The sequence below is a fragment of the Frankliniella occidentalis genome, unplaced genomic scaffold (genome assembly GCF_000697945.3).
Source record: "Frankliniella occidentalis isolate FOCC.00 unplaced genomic scaffold, Focc_3.1 Scaffold17, whole genome shotgun sequence".
NCBI lineage: Eukaryota > Metazoa > Arthropoda > Insecta > Thysanoptera > Thripidae > Frankliniella > Frankliniella occidentalis.
Window position 1 is genome coordinate 122,666 of NW_026267147.1, and position 14,249 is coordinate 136,914.

Below are 14,249 nucleotides of genomic sequence, written 5' to 3' on the forward strand. Positions count from 1 at the left end.
ACTAAGATAATCCTTTGTCAAACTTATTTGCTCGTTGTGACTTAACAGGCGAGCTGCCTAATAAAAGCAAAGGTGCCTCGCCGTGAGGCGGCTCGCCTCACGACACTAAATCCACCATAGATTAAACACGGTTACGCTTCTAACGCAAACTGTTACAAGAAAGATAACCCTACAAAACACTCGTTTATTACTGTGTTTCGGCGACCTGCCAGCAAAGATCGAAAGAGGCTGCGGGGCTGGTGACCGCGGCTGGACTGTACCCGGCTGTACCGCCGGACACGCAGGTGCAGCAGATTGCCTATGCCGAGTTTCACAGGCGTTCTTGTGACACCAACCACATCCTAAGGCTGTGGGTATCGATGTTGGAGTTCGTTTTATTGGTACAGCAACTGGATTAGAGGTCAAAGCAGTCATTGCGGACGACACTGAAAAAACTAATGTGACATGCGTCACATTTCAAGTGTGACGTGTGGCATGTCGCATGTGTGGTGTGACCATATTCTTGGTCACGTTTGTTGTGTGACCCTTTTCATGTGTTATTCCTATACTTCTTGGCTAATGTTTAATCAATTGGCGTGACCTAAACTTAGGTCACTTTGCATGGTCTGACCCAAATTGGTCACACCATAATTGGTGTGACACATACGTCACCAGGCGCGGTATAAGGTCCAGCTGTCAGGGGTGCTGCACCGTGGGTTGCCTACTTACAGGGGTTTGTGGCAGAAATTGCTTACTTTTCAGCCGATTTTTCTGGAGTATCTGCTTTCGGAGATACTACATGTGCTCTCGCATTTGCTGCTCCGAATGGTCCGAGTTAATTATTCTTTCTCATGTTAAAATATTTTAACTAGAGATAAAATTTAAAGTGTCATGGGAGAAATCTATTTTGTAAAGTAAAAATACTCACCAGTTTGCTTTTCTTTTCGTGTGTTCAGGCAAGGTTGACGAGAAAGCGACACAGCTGCACGCCATCGCCTCGCTCAAGGTGCTCCTGGACGCCACCAAGCCCCACAACGGCGCGGCCTCCACCTCAGCGGCCAACCACGTCGGGACGCTGTCCGAGACACGCCTGTCGGTAGACCAGCCCAACGGCATCCTGGGTGGACCGCTCAACGACCAGAGCCAAGCGGATGCGGTAAGGACAGCAGGAGGGCTGCGAGTGGGTGTGCTTGTGCAGCTGTGCGTGGCGTGTGGCACGCGCAAGCGTGCGTGTTTTTTCATTATCTTAAGGTGTTTGTGCCAGCGAGCAGTGTTTAGTTCAACAATCGTGGTGTTTTAGTAGTATTTGAACTGAAAATGAAGAAGATACGACTCCCCGCCCTTCGTCTGGAGCCGGGCATGTCTTTTCATGATCCTTTTCCCCTCCCGCCTCTGTGTGGATCAGACTTTTGGAACAGGGAAGGCTTCCTCTGGAGGGCGAGTGACACACGAGTACCGGGCTCACGGCACTCAGTCCGGGGTACTTAGCTTATTTGCGCTCGAAATGGCCCCTGCACGTCCAAATGTCACAGACACCTCGACCATAAGTTCTAAGAAGTTCTAAGAAAATTTCTATCATCGTATATATTGGAACTTTCATTTCAGGAAATAGGTTTGAGGCTCCAGTTCAAATCATTTAAATTGTCCCTCAAATTATCCTATAATTTCATAAACCAGGTAGGAAATGCCGCAATTATTTCGTTTGGTCTAGTGTTGCCGGAGTTTATCACTCAATATTCAAAATTAACAGTGAGAAGACCATACTATCTTGATTTGTTAGTATTCATTGATTTCGTTTTACTTGTCCTCTCACCCCTTTCTCCTTGCACATACTAAACCCTTCTAGCACTGCGCTATGTTTGGGTTTTCTTTAATTATGGTAAGTTTGTGACTTGATTCTTAACCTGTGAAGCCTAACATTTCTTCATTTTAACCATAACCCTATTTTCTGTGTGTTTTCCTATGTGTGTGCTTGGTATGTATGTGTGCCGGTGTGTTGTGTTCTCTCTTTCTTTTAAACTTGAGGTTACAGCAATGAGAAAATTACCCATGCCCGTAATATTTTTATTGCATTTTAGTGTGCGGTATCTTTAATGCTCCTTTTTAATCTGTAGCCATTTTGTATTCCTCTGCTGGTGGAGCATCACACTAAAACATTTTCTTAACAATCCCTTCTCATTCCTGTCTTCTCAAATTCTCATATTCCTTCCTCGCTTCTTGATGTTGACTTTCCTTTCTTCTCTGTGTGTGTCGCCTCCAGGCCTGCCCTTTGTAGCCGTGCTCCTAGAGTCTGCCTGTGAGCCTTCCGTTAAGGGAAAAAAATGTGTAAGGAAAATTTAAAGAAAACAGACAAAAAGAAAGAAAGAAACAGTTGGCCGAATTATTCGCAGGTGGAGGAGCCGGTAGCCCACTCTTTCCGCGAGACGGCGGCCGTGCGGCGGGGCTCCACCTTCCTGAGGGCGCACTCGGTAACGGTCCGTTACTCCTCTGCGTCCAGTAGCAGTGCAGCCGGGCCGGTCTCCCGTCATTAGACGAAAATTAATATAAAACGCTTGAGTACTCACGTTAGAATGAGACGGAGAGCGGTCCAGGCGCTGCACCGTGTAAATCGAATGCGCATACTTGTATCTTTTCCTGTTTTCATCACGCCACTCTGTCATCACCTGCATGAGACTCTGTTGTTGGTCTTCGTTATGTGTCGCATGGAACATGCATATTGGAATGTGTCCGGTTGTTTTATGTTGAAGTGGGGTGCCTATCCGCTTGTAAGTGTCTGTGTGTGTGTCCGTATGTGTGTGTGTGCGCCTGTGTGTGTGTATGGTGCCCGCCTGAAGCTGTTGTCTCTGCTGCTATGACAGTTAAACATTAAATTGCTTGATACTTAAGTGGAAGGGTGGACAGGCAGTGGAGACTTGGCTAATGATGGCTCGTGTTGCCCCGCTCTGGAGAAACAAAGGAATTGTTGTTGCGGGATATTAAATAATAAGGGGTATTATACCATTCTCAGGAGGAGAATTTTTTAACAAATGTGTCATAAAGTAAATTTTGGCAGTTTTAGCCAATTTCTGGTATATTTCAAAGTTCCCAGAGCTTGATTACTTAATTGTAAAAAGTCGCGACTTTGTTTTTCCAGTTTAACGTTCGCTTACTGCTACGAATCTGCCTGACCACAGTGTATTAAACTGCATGCTCGGCGATGCTTGTGCAAAACTACGAGGCAATGAAAAATTAACAAACAATATTTTCTTTTCTTCAAATCACTGTTTTTTCGGGTGCTGAACTCCTTTGGGTGCTATGAAATGGGCACTCGTGTATTTCACAATCATGTCGTAACTGTCATCTCATTTTCGTTACTTCCCATCTCATATCATTTCCCTTATTCTCCCGTTAATTTCCAGCTGGTTCGTCTTGAGATGGGGACTTACTCAGGCAAATCATGTGTGTAAATTATCAATAAAAACATCGCAGTGACAATTTTGACCTTATTGCACTGACTTCGACTCTTTTTAGATAATAGGACGCCATCCCCGGGGACAATTCTTACTAAAGACTGAGAATTAAACAGATGCAGCATAAAAAAACTTCTTCGCTTTTAATATGTAACTTGCATTTTCTCTATAAACCACTAAGTTCGCTCCCCAATAAAAGCTTTGCTTGAAATCGGTCAATCTGCTTCATCAGTTTTGTAGTCTATTCTACAGCACTGTCCGGCCTTACCTCGGGCTGGGTATGCTTTGCAGCGCTGACAAGAAATCACGAGTAAACGCTACTTTGAACCACAAACATACTGTAGCGCCCAGCCTCAGTAACATTCTTTGTACAAGCCTCTGTTTTGTAAAAAAAAAAACACAAAAAAAAACCCTTACGACAAAGTAGCTTTGATACGGCTGACAGTACCTTAGGAAGCCTACATGTACTTGAAAATGGCTTAAACAAGGTAGAGTGTAGGGATTCTTCCTAAGCCTATAGCAATGTTGTTAAAAGATTGAAGGCGGCTGGTGGAAATCGCATTGACATACTTGTATCATATAGGCGGTAGGCAGATTAAACGATGTCATAGCTACCTCACAACCTAGTTCATCGCTAAAAAACTATTGCACCCCTTTTCTATTGAAGCATGACTAAAGTTTATTGGCCTCGAAACAAAGACAGATAAAGAGGCATAAGCATGTTAATAAAATAAGTAAATGGCTGTAATTGTTAAAACAATTAAAATTGTTTCGGAAGAGTAATGTGCAAACGCCTTGAGAAAGAGGTGACGGTCCTGAGAGCTGTGCCAAAGAAACCGACAAACTAGTGGCGATGCATGGCCCGACACAAACGGTTGTTTTAGCCGGCACTCTCCGAGCAGCTGTCTCCACAGTCCCTTCTATACATGTTTCAGACTCGAAGGTCCACTCTACCGTCTCAGACCGAGCTGACGGGGCTAAACCCTGGTGGTGACGCTGTAAGTAACCTTCCTAATGTCTGCGCGGTCGACTTCAGTTTTCCGTTAAAGAGAACTTCCACTTACGTATACACATGACGGAAATCATTGCCCTGTGACTACGACGGGACGGGTTGTACTGGAGGGGAATGAATTAGAGCCTGAGTGGGATTGGTGGGTTTGTTGTGGTCCACGTGCATCATGCAATCAATCATGACATTTCAAAGCCGTTGTGTCACTTGCGGTTTTTATGCGTCTTTGCCATTCTTTACTCCTCTTAATCGTGAGTAATTTTGATCTGCAGCAGACCTCAGCGCAGTAAATTTTGCATCTGTTAATGGTATTTCTCGTATTAGAAAACATTTCCTGTTCTGATGTATGCTACGTGATTAGAGAACGACGGCATGGGGAAAAGTCTGCGCTTCACAAACAAGTGCATTTCAAACAAGGGAATCAATCGCACGCACTTTATAGCACAACTCTGCAAGTGACAACACTGTGAAAAATAACTTCGTAATCGAACAATATTTTTAATAACTTTCATTTGCAAGTAAAACTGTTTGTCTATGAACGCAGTCGTAAAGTTACAAACGTGGCCATAAAAGTACGATTGGTTCTTCGAATAGATCTAAGTCAATTCACAGTATTTTCGTGTATTTTTTTTTGTAAGTTTACAATTTCAATTCTTGATTTTACATTTTTATTACTAATGTCACTATTTGAATCTGTAGTTTTTTTAATGGAAAATTTTGCCTTAACCCTCAAGCTAATTTTACACAGTGTACCACTCCTTTCCCCACTGTTTCTAAGCCGGTTTTGTAGAAAGGACGCGATATTCTGATAACTTACTCAAGCCGCACTCAACAGCATGCGGGTCCTGCAGAGCTCGTCGTGTTCCTGTTTCGGATGTAAGTAAGATTGGGCTTTGCAGATGGCTGACGGCGATGAGCAGGAAGCTCCCGAGGCCCTCGACATGTCCTGGCCCGACAGCAACCGCAAGAGGATAACCTACGTCCTGGTGGCACCCATCATCTTCCCGCTCTGGCTCACTCTACCCGACACGCGCACACCAGGAGGTAAGAGCCTAGAGAGGGTGCACTTGTGCTTCCCCACGATGATCACTCTCCGAGGGATGTGGCACGAGAAGATTTACCGTTAAACGTTGTCTTAAATCCGGGAAAAGTAATACCCAAACGGTAAACGATAGTCCTAAACCGGGATAAAGAAAGCCTAGAGAGCCGCCTGAAAGGAAGGCAATTTGCGCCACAAAACTCTGAATGTAGGTAACCGACGGTGCATCACCCCTCCTGCCAGCCGGACCTTAATGTGCGCCTGCCTGTACCTAAAGATGTTCTGAGAACCTGTCCCACGAGGTCAAGGTTATACAGTAGGTTGTGGCAGTAGACCCCTCGCGATCTGAATCGTAGCTGGATCGTGTCGTCACCATTTGTTCTCCCGCCCGTAGTTAAAATTCAAATTAGGCTCGTCTGCCCGTCTCAATATTATGTGTCATAACAAACACAGGATAAAAATATCCACGGTATTTTGTCTTAGCACCCCTCAGCATCGATAAATGACGATACGTTTACTAAGATGCCGAGCAGGTCGACGAGCACGAGCCGTAATTTGAACTTTGAGCGAGAGTGCAAATGGTGACGTCACGATCCGACCACGAATCAGATCGCGAGGGGTCTACTGCCCCAACCTAGTACAGTATAACGTTGCGACGAGGTGACGCGAGAGTTGCACGTGGTCGCTTAGGATGGGTTTCATGTAGCTGCTCAGGCGCTACCGTCAGCTTTACCTCTTGAAACTTTCGTTGTTTTTTACCTTAATGAACGTACTAAGCAGGCGGCTGCGCTTAAATTGTTTGTTGAGTCCGAAGTACAGTTTCCTGTATGCTCTGCCAACTCAAATGTGTACATAGTACACATTAAAGAAAGTGTACATGGCATGTATGCTTTAATTAATGTGTGCATGGCTATGTACACATTAAAAGATGTGTTCATGGCATGTATACTAACGGTTGTATGTACACTTTAAAAGATGTGTACATGGGCATGTACACATTTATGAATGTGTACATGGTCATGGACACGGTCGTGTACACATTTATAAATGTGTACATAGCCATGTACACATTAATTAAAGCATACATGCCATGTACACTTTCTTTAATGTGTACTATGTACACATTTGAATTGATAGAGTGGTTTGCATTATTAAGGTAATACTCCTGTGCAAAATAGCTTAAATGTTTGCGTGTATTTGTTTTCATTTTCCAGGGAAAAGGTTCTTCCCTGTCACCTTTATCGGTAGCATATGCTGGATTGCCGCCTACTCTTACCTTATGGTGTGGTGGGCGAATCTCGTTGGTGATACTGCGAGGATACCCCCAGAGGTATGTTCTATATCACCTTATTTGTTTTTCTGTTTAAGTAAACGTAAACAACTGTGCTGTGTTGTCTTTGCCTAGGTGATGGGACTTACTTTCTTGGCGGCCGGCACGTCTATCCCTGACCTTATCACCAGTGTCATCGTAGCCAGAAAAGGCTTCGGAGACATGGCTGTGTCTTCCTCCGTCGGAAGCAACATATTCGACGTGACTGTTGGGTAAGATTTGTTTTTGATTACTATTCAGAAACGAATCGGCTTAAAATTCTATCCACTACTAATTTACAAATTCTTCCTCAGGTTGCCGGTACCCTGGCTGCTCTACGGCATCATCTATGGGAAGCCTGTGGAGGTCAACAGCCACGGAATGGTTTGTTCCATCGCCATTCTCTTCATGATGCTGCTCTTCGTCATCATGTCCATCGCCTGCTTCAACTGGCGTATGAACAAGGGCCTCGGTTTTACCATGTTTCTGCTGTACTTTGTGTTCGTGGCGGTGTCGCTTATGTTCGAGTACAAGTATCCCTACGAGTGTCCTGTCTAACGTGGTGGTGTGGTGAGGACGATATATTTGTAATGCAAGCTCTGGGCATGGTTGGGCGCATCTCGGGCGGAAATGTGGCAACGATACCACTGTTGCCACACGTCCCCAGCCCGAGCGCGCTCGGCTCGAAGGCCTGGGCTGTGCAATGCCACTGTTGTCAACCCCAAGACTGCTTCCTCTCCCCTTTTCCTCCATCTATTTTAGGGTAGGCCAGGGTATGTACTAATGATGCTTTAGTTCGTTTGTAGTTATATGTGGACATGGGATGTTATTGCGGGGACGAAACATACGGTAGTGGAGCCGGTTGGCGGCAGTGGTCTAGGTTGTCGGTGAAAAACATCTTCACTGCTCTTTTCCCAACGTGGAAATAAAAACGAGTGCCACTTTCTCACGCAAGAAAATGTTAACGCACAAAATTGGCTTCTCGATTCTTTCTTCATTACAAAATGGGTCATCTGTGAGGAAGTGAGATACAAGCAAAATATGATTGGAAGGTGCGATTGAGGTTGAGCCCGCTGCAACGAAATCCTATACCTATTTGATGAGGAACGAATCACCATTCATTTAAAATTTGACTCCCGTACGACTCATTGTAAACATTGCCGTCTAGTGTTGCGATTCGTGATTCCCACCCGATCTGTATAGATTCGGGGTGGACTTAGGTATTGAGAACAAATGAGTTGACTTTGCGACTTAACTTACCTTATAAGGGGGTTTTCGATATAGATCCTTATTTTAGTATGTATAAAGGCACTAACTATTAAACAATAAACCTTGAAAGAAGTATTACGGATTAACTAAACATTACTCGTTAAAACTCAGTCATAGTAATTACTATGGCTAGTTACATTCTAGATGTACTAATTACTAACCCATTGTAACTTTTTTAAGTATAGATCTACAACATATATTTTATAAATGTTGACCATTGTAAAGATAACTTAATTTTGTTAATCCTGTTTTGTACAGCTTGTGTTATAGTTGAAAGCTTAGTGTTGTGTTTGTTCGTTTTGTATAACATTTCTTGGTGTCTTAAACACAGTCTTTAACACGTAGATGCCTCGGGAGCGGAGACAATACTGACAGCATATGGGTGCTCCCGTTTCTTCCTTCTCATTACCTGTCAGAACTCCTTCATTATTATGGTGATATTTTAATCGTTTGGAAGGGAGTACGCAGTTTCCCGCCGTCAACCAGGGGGTAAAATAGGCTGGAATATCTAGTGTTGGACCCACATATGCCAGGGTGGAAGAGGAATCTAGTGTCAGGAGAATGATGGTCTGCATGTTTGAACGGATGTGGGTTAGTCCTTTGGCACGATGACTTTACGTCACGGTATTCTCGTTAATACAGACTCAATTCACTGAATCGGTATTTGTGATAAATTAATTCCCATTTCCGCCAAAACTCGTGTTTTGAGATTCTTTCTATTTATTGCTTTTCTATAGAGATGCTAAGCTTTTTTTATTATTATAAAAAGGCGATTAATAGTAAAAGTTATCACAAAAATAATGTGATAGCGTTTAATCGGAAGCATTAAGCATTGTTTACCAACTCCATTTATTGACAAAACTACAAATTTGCGATAAAAAGTTATCACATCATTTTTGTTATAACTTTCCATTGCGTTTTCTTTTTGCGATAAAAGTTATCATGTTCAGAAAAGCGATAAGTCGGCGATGTCACAAAATTGAGCTGTCGCAAACGTTTGTGTTCATCAAGTATCAAAAAATTCAGATTAAGTGTATTCCCGTTCAGCAGAATTCGTCGATTGGTCTGATACAGTTTTCTCCATTCTTGCATATTTTTAAGAGAATGCTGCTTGATGATGTCTGTGGGTCCAGACCCCAGCCTTCTTCATACTCTGATTGTCGAGCTGAATTTTTCGCACTTTTCGAAAACACAAGAAATCACAACCACCTTGCATAAAAGGAATCCCAAACTGAGAAAACTCATCAAAGCAATGTCGTCCTCATTACTCCATCGTTGTTAAGTTTAAGAGACTTTGTTATCAGAAAAATAATCAAAAAACGCTTCAATTCGCCGAATGAGTATATCGCCTGAGAGGCTTTTGGACTTAAATTTGATAGAATGGCTTCCTCGTGCCAGTCCACCCTAGTGATAATTTCCGCCTTCCCATTTGTTTCGCCCATGTCAATTAATAAACATCCACAAGCTCATATTGGCGTCTGACAGTCAGAATAATAAATTTTTTAGACGAAACGTGTTGCGTGAAAATAGTGCTATTGACGTTAGTATGATAACCTGCCTGTTTTGTGTTACGTGTGGCAGCACCACCTTCTAATCTGGCCCCAAGGACGGACGGAACGCGTTACGATTGCTCAAATCTCTTTTAAGACTGGGACTGGGAATGGCACGGGCAGTGGGTTGGGTGTATTGGACGGCATTTCTTAGGAGAACCGAAGGTGCGAGAGACACAAAAACAGAGACGCGTGTAGTGTACTCCAGCAGGTCGGCACACCACACTTGCTTTTTACATGCTTACACCGTCGAAAAATATACCGTACCAAAATGAGCTATTTTCGGCTCGCGTACCTTGGAACTGGTTTTTAAATGGGAAATCTGTTTCTATCTTTCATTATTGTATTAAGGATTCGGAAGTAGTTATTGTAGACAAAGACAAATTTTTTAATAAGGTCTTTGTAATGTATGATAGTATTGAACATTTCAACATTTCTAGCCCTTTCAATTGACTTTGTGATTGTGTACGAATTTGACTCGCGTGTTTGGTTGTTGCGATGCAACACCAACCTGTTTATACTTTCCGTAGATTTTCCACCACTTGTAATACTATTTAGGAGAAGTCGAGGCTTGCGGAAGCAAGCAGTCCGGCTCGTTTGTGCTCTTTCTTTTTTTTCTTTGTGAGGCTGTCCTCGACGATTACAGTCGTCTGCATGTGACTCACGTTCCCTGAAGATATCGGACTATTTACCTGTCAGACTGGCCTCATGTTCGTGCGCTGATAGGTCGTGCGATGCATTGCCTACCACGCAAAACGTTACTGAGTCAATGCGTCCAGACAGTCTCTCTTCGTCTTCTACAGGCAGGACGTAGTTAGTCCTAGCCACGACACTGAGAAAAGCAATAATAACTTTATTTGTGTGTAATAGCTGCATTGTTGTCATGTTATTGTTGTTAAATGTTGTTATATTACTTGCACGCCATCCTGGTGTTGGAAGGTAAACTTGCTATGAAGTGGAACCACAACTTCACCAACTTGTATCTATTGTAAGAATGTTTTCTTTCTCTTTGTGGCGTTTGTTTCCACTGTAGACGGCGTGTTTAACATCCCACCAGGCCGCGCGCTCTTTCCCATTTTTCTCATCTCTCTTATTTCATTTGGCATGAGCGATAAACGTGTACATATGTATATAGTGCACCGCGCTGGGCTGGACCTCTCCCCGCATCGCAAGTGATGTACACAGCTGTGGAAAGATTACGGGTTAGAAGCTGTTTCAGGACTTTTTCACTATAATACTGAAGATGTTTTTCCTGTACATTTACCGTTTCTATTACAAACATGTAAACAAGCAACTTATTATATATACTATTGTTTTAACCAGTGGAGAGTCAAAGTGTTTTCAAGTAGCTTTTGATTTGGTAAATACTCTTGTCGTGACGTGTGCCCGTCGCGATTGCCTTTGGTATTGCATAGTATTGTCCCACGATAAGTTCTAATCATTACAGTTTTGTAAACGAATTCTCTCTTTCAATATTATTATAAGCCGTTGGGCACATATCAAGACTTAGTGATAATTAGAGTGAGAAACGATTCTTGTGATAAGTTACCAAAAAAATCGTAGAAAAGTTTAACTGATGCACAATGCAAAGAAACTACAGTATTGGGCAGAATCGAAAAGGTGCGAATCTTTGTTAACAAAATCACATTTGGTTTTCATTTCAGACCTACTTATTGTTTTCTTGTTTTGTTTTTTGCTTTTGTTTTAAAGAAATACTTTTATCCGTGTATGGTAACGTTATCAAAATTGAACATGATCTTAGACTTCAGCGGGCTGGTGGTTATTTCTGTCCCACTTTTGTTAGTGAGGGTATGAAAATTTCGGCCATGCGAGATGCTGCACATCCATTTACATTCGATTAAGGCATTCTAAGCTTAGCATTTGGATCAGACTTTGCATTCAGCGCTTGCTAGGACTTGAAGAGATGTGATGTATGGCTGCAGGTTGTGATACTTCTGTAGATTGTCTTTTGTAATAGTGTTTAAAAGTGTGTATGGCCATTTGTTGGAACTTCTGTGGAGAACAGCTGGTAATATAAATATAACTGTTGAATACCTTGAAATGTGTGAATAGTATATACTGAATTTGATACAAAAGTTGATTCATTATTTATGCTGGGCTAACAGGCGAACTGCTTCGCAGCCGAACTAAATTCAAGTTTTTTTGCCATATTTGTTCTAACTTAGCATATTGCGCACGAAGCACAGCCATGATAACCCTTGTTGAAATTATTGTTGTTGTTGATATTGTTGTTGTTATCATGTTATGGTACTGAAAGAGATGGCAAGAGTTTATCCAAGTGGGAAGAATTTTATTCATGTATTAATGTTATTGCGTATGGAAGCCCGGTGTATTGTGGCTTTGTCTTATATCAAATTGTTTTGATGCTGCCTCCCAAACCTGAAACGAAAGTGAAAACAGAAAATAAGAAAATGTTTTCTTCCGTCCCTGGCAGGACGCTTAGCCCCAACGAAAGATGTAGCTCAATTCATTTCACCAGTTTTTGTCAAGACAAACGTAATGCTTGAGCGCTCAAAATGCAAATGCGGGAAAATGTGTGATTACTACGTCTCCAAAGCTTCCAGACTACGGTTTATTACTGTGTCCGTGTTGGTCCAAATTGTTCAGTGCGTTAAAAGATGTTATTACCTTAGAATAGTATCGGGTCCGGAATCGAGTACGCTTAAGACGTCCGGTGCTGTTATATAGTTCGTAATGTTCAACTAACCAGATTTCGTCTAATATTTTTTTTTAAGAATACTGTGGTGTAGCTTCCATCCTAGAGACCCCCAGCTCCTCACTCTCTGTGTTACATATGTTTCTGTCTCTCGTCTTTGTTGCGATACTTTTTGTGGGTGTACTGCAACATTTCGCCCCTTTTCTCATTTTCCCTTCTACCGTTGAGTAGGTTCCCGGGTGTAGTTCGCCAGGCAGTTTCATAACAAAAGCAGTTGTAACATAATGTTATACAATACGCCTCTGAGCGAATCTTTTTAACATTATCTGCGTTCACGGGAAGGACTACTACATGAAATGCGCCTTAATGTGCGTAGAAAGCGCAATAAATGTTATAATCGGTGGCGCTCTTAAAGCTCGCTTCGAATCGCATTGAAGAATGTGCGTTACACGCGCATGTGTAACCGTGTAAGCTTCTACAGGCATTTTCTGAGTTCAGAGTTCAGCAGGGATGGCTTTTTATGCTTGCCTCAAGCTGAAGCGTTCCTTATTACCAAATATTGCTGTCCAAATTTTACCAGACTTGTATATTATAAAGAAACTAAAAAATCAAGCCTGCACCTTCATACTGTTTTTTAGTTTTACGTTACTGCTCCTCTATTATTCCCCAGCAGAAGGCTCAAACAAACGATTCTTCCAGTGTAATGACTCATTTTTAAATTTGTCGCAGCAGGTAGACACAAAATACGCGACAGTTTCGAAATTGTATGGTTGTGCTGTCCGCTTTTCCCTCGGTTTCCTCGGTTCAGTGCAGTAGCTGAAAATTTGACGGTCTTTAAATGAAACTGCCCGGTGCCCTCACCCACATAAGCTTGCTCTCGTTCCTGTGTACCTACCAGCAGCAGTAAAATGTGGGGAAGTCCAACAGTTAACGTCTCATTGTCGGCCGACGAGTATTCTAAGACGTTTCACACCCAGCTTTGTCTCCCATTCATCGTACCATGTACCCATCTGTTCAAGAATAGGCTTGCTCATCTCATCCTTACCTTAGGCGCATGTCATGAGCCGTTTTCATTTCTGTCCCCGCACTTTAAAGGGATCAGAAACTGAAGTTTGTGGCCTTCACATTTTACGGCATCATGATTTGCCAGAAATGATACTTAAAAGATAGCCTAAATGTACTTCCCAACTACATCACTGCGTCATTTACATTTAAAACAACTTATAGCCCCAGTAGTGGTCCTAGTTCTGACTGCTGGTACAAACTTATTTCTTCTTCAAGAATATTTAATCTTTAATTGAAAAATATGTAGTGAATGATCATATAACCTGTTGACAGTATTGCATTATTAATTGAAATCTGATGGAGAATGTATTATGTTGCCACAAGTATATAACTGTTAACACTTTAGTAAAAAAAAGAAATAAACAAAATTTAAAAAAATTGTTTCAATCACATGTTTTTAACCTCTGCATTGGACTTGAGGACTATTTTGAAAACAAAACCGCTTTTGTTGGTCAAAAGGTCTCCAACACTACAAACGCATTCGGCGAGTCCGCTTAGGCAGTCGAATTCAAAGGTCAAAGTCACAAAAAGTATGAATACTTTTGGCCGCTAAAGTTATAAACGAGTAAATTTTTGTCGACATACCCTCTTAAGAGATGGTACAAATTTGACCCGTCCAAACTGTCTTTACGTAGTACCTGAGCAACGTGTCAGCTTGTTTGAAAATTAATCAATTCAACTTTTCTTGAGCACATGTTTTGTTACGTTAAGAAACTAACGTTCGTTCGCGTTATGATAAGTTACGTAGCCCTGGAATTTAGAAGGTCCGGGCTCTAAATGATGAAACTCATCAATTAACAATTGTGGCGCTGACCGGGGTTCACAGGACAAGGTTTAGAGGTCGCGTCAGTAGGGGTCGCGTTATCCGAACGCATTTACAAGGGACCCGAAATGCATAACTTA

At 42.2% G+C, this 14,249-nt stretch overlaps 2 protein-coding genes across 6 annotated transcripts in view; one reads left to right on the plus strand and one right to left on the minus strand.

The window, feature by feature from the left end:
* The window catches only part of LOC113207017 (sodium/potassium/calcium exchanger Nckx30C), an 84,226-nt gene extending 70,502 nt beyond the window's left edge, over window positions 1–13,724 (plus strand). For 2 of the 5 annotated variants that reach the window (XM_026423370.2, XM_026423371.2), the window contains 7 exons: window positions 936–1,135; window positions 2,370–2,453; window positions 4,364–4,426; window positions 5,337–5,481; window positions 6,691–6,806; window positions 6,882–7,018; window positions 7,100–13,724. In XM_026423370.2, coding sequence (XP_026279155.2) covers window positions 936–1,135; window positions 2,370–2,453; window positions 4,364–4,426; window positions 5,337–5,481; window positions 6,691–6,806; window positions 6,882–7,018; window positions 7,100–7,343 — 989 coding nt within the window. In that variant the 3' untranslated portion in view covers window positions 7,344–13,724. The remainder of the gene's footprint in view (window positions 1–935; window positions 1,136–2,369; window positions 2,454–4,363; window positions 4,427–5,336; window positions 5,482–6,690; window positions 6,807–6,881; window positions 7,019–7,099) is intronic. The other 3 variants (XM_052264182.1, XM_052264183.1, XM_052264184.1) reach the window with 3 other exon arrangements.
* Window positions 11,504–14,249, minus strand: part of LOC127748880 (uncharacterized) — a 19,294-nt gene continuing 16,548 nt past the window's right edge. Inside the window, exon 4 of the mRNA XM_052264282.1 lies at window positions 11,504–11,617. Coding sequence (XP_052120242.1) covers window positions 11,504–11,617 — 114 coding nt within the window. The remainder of the gene's footprint in view (window positions 11,618–14,249) is intronic.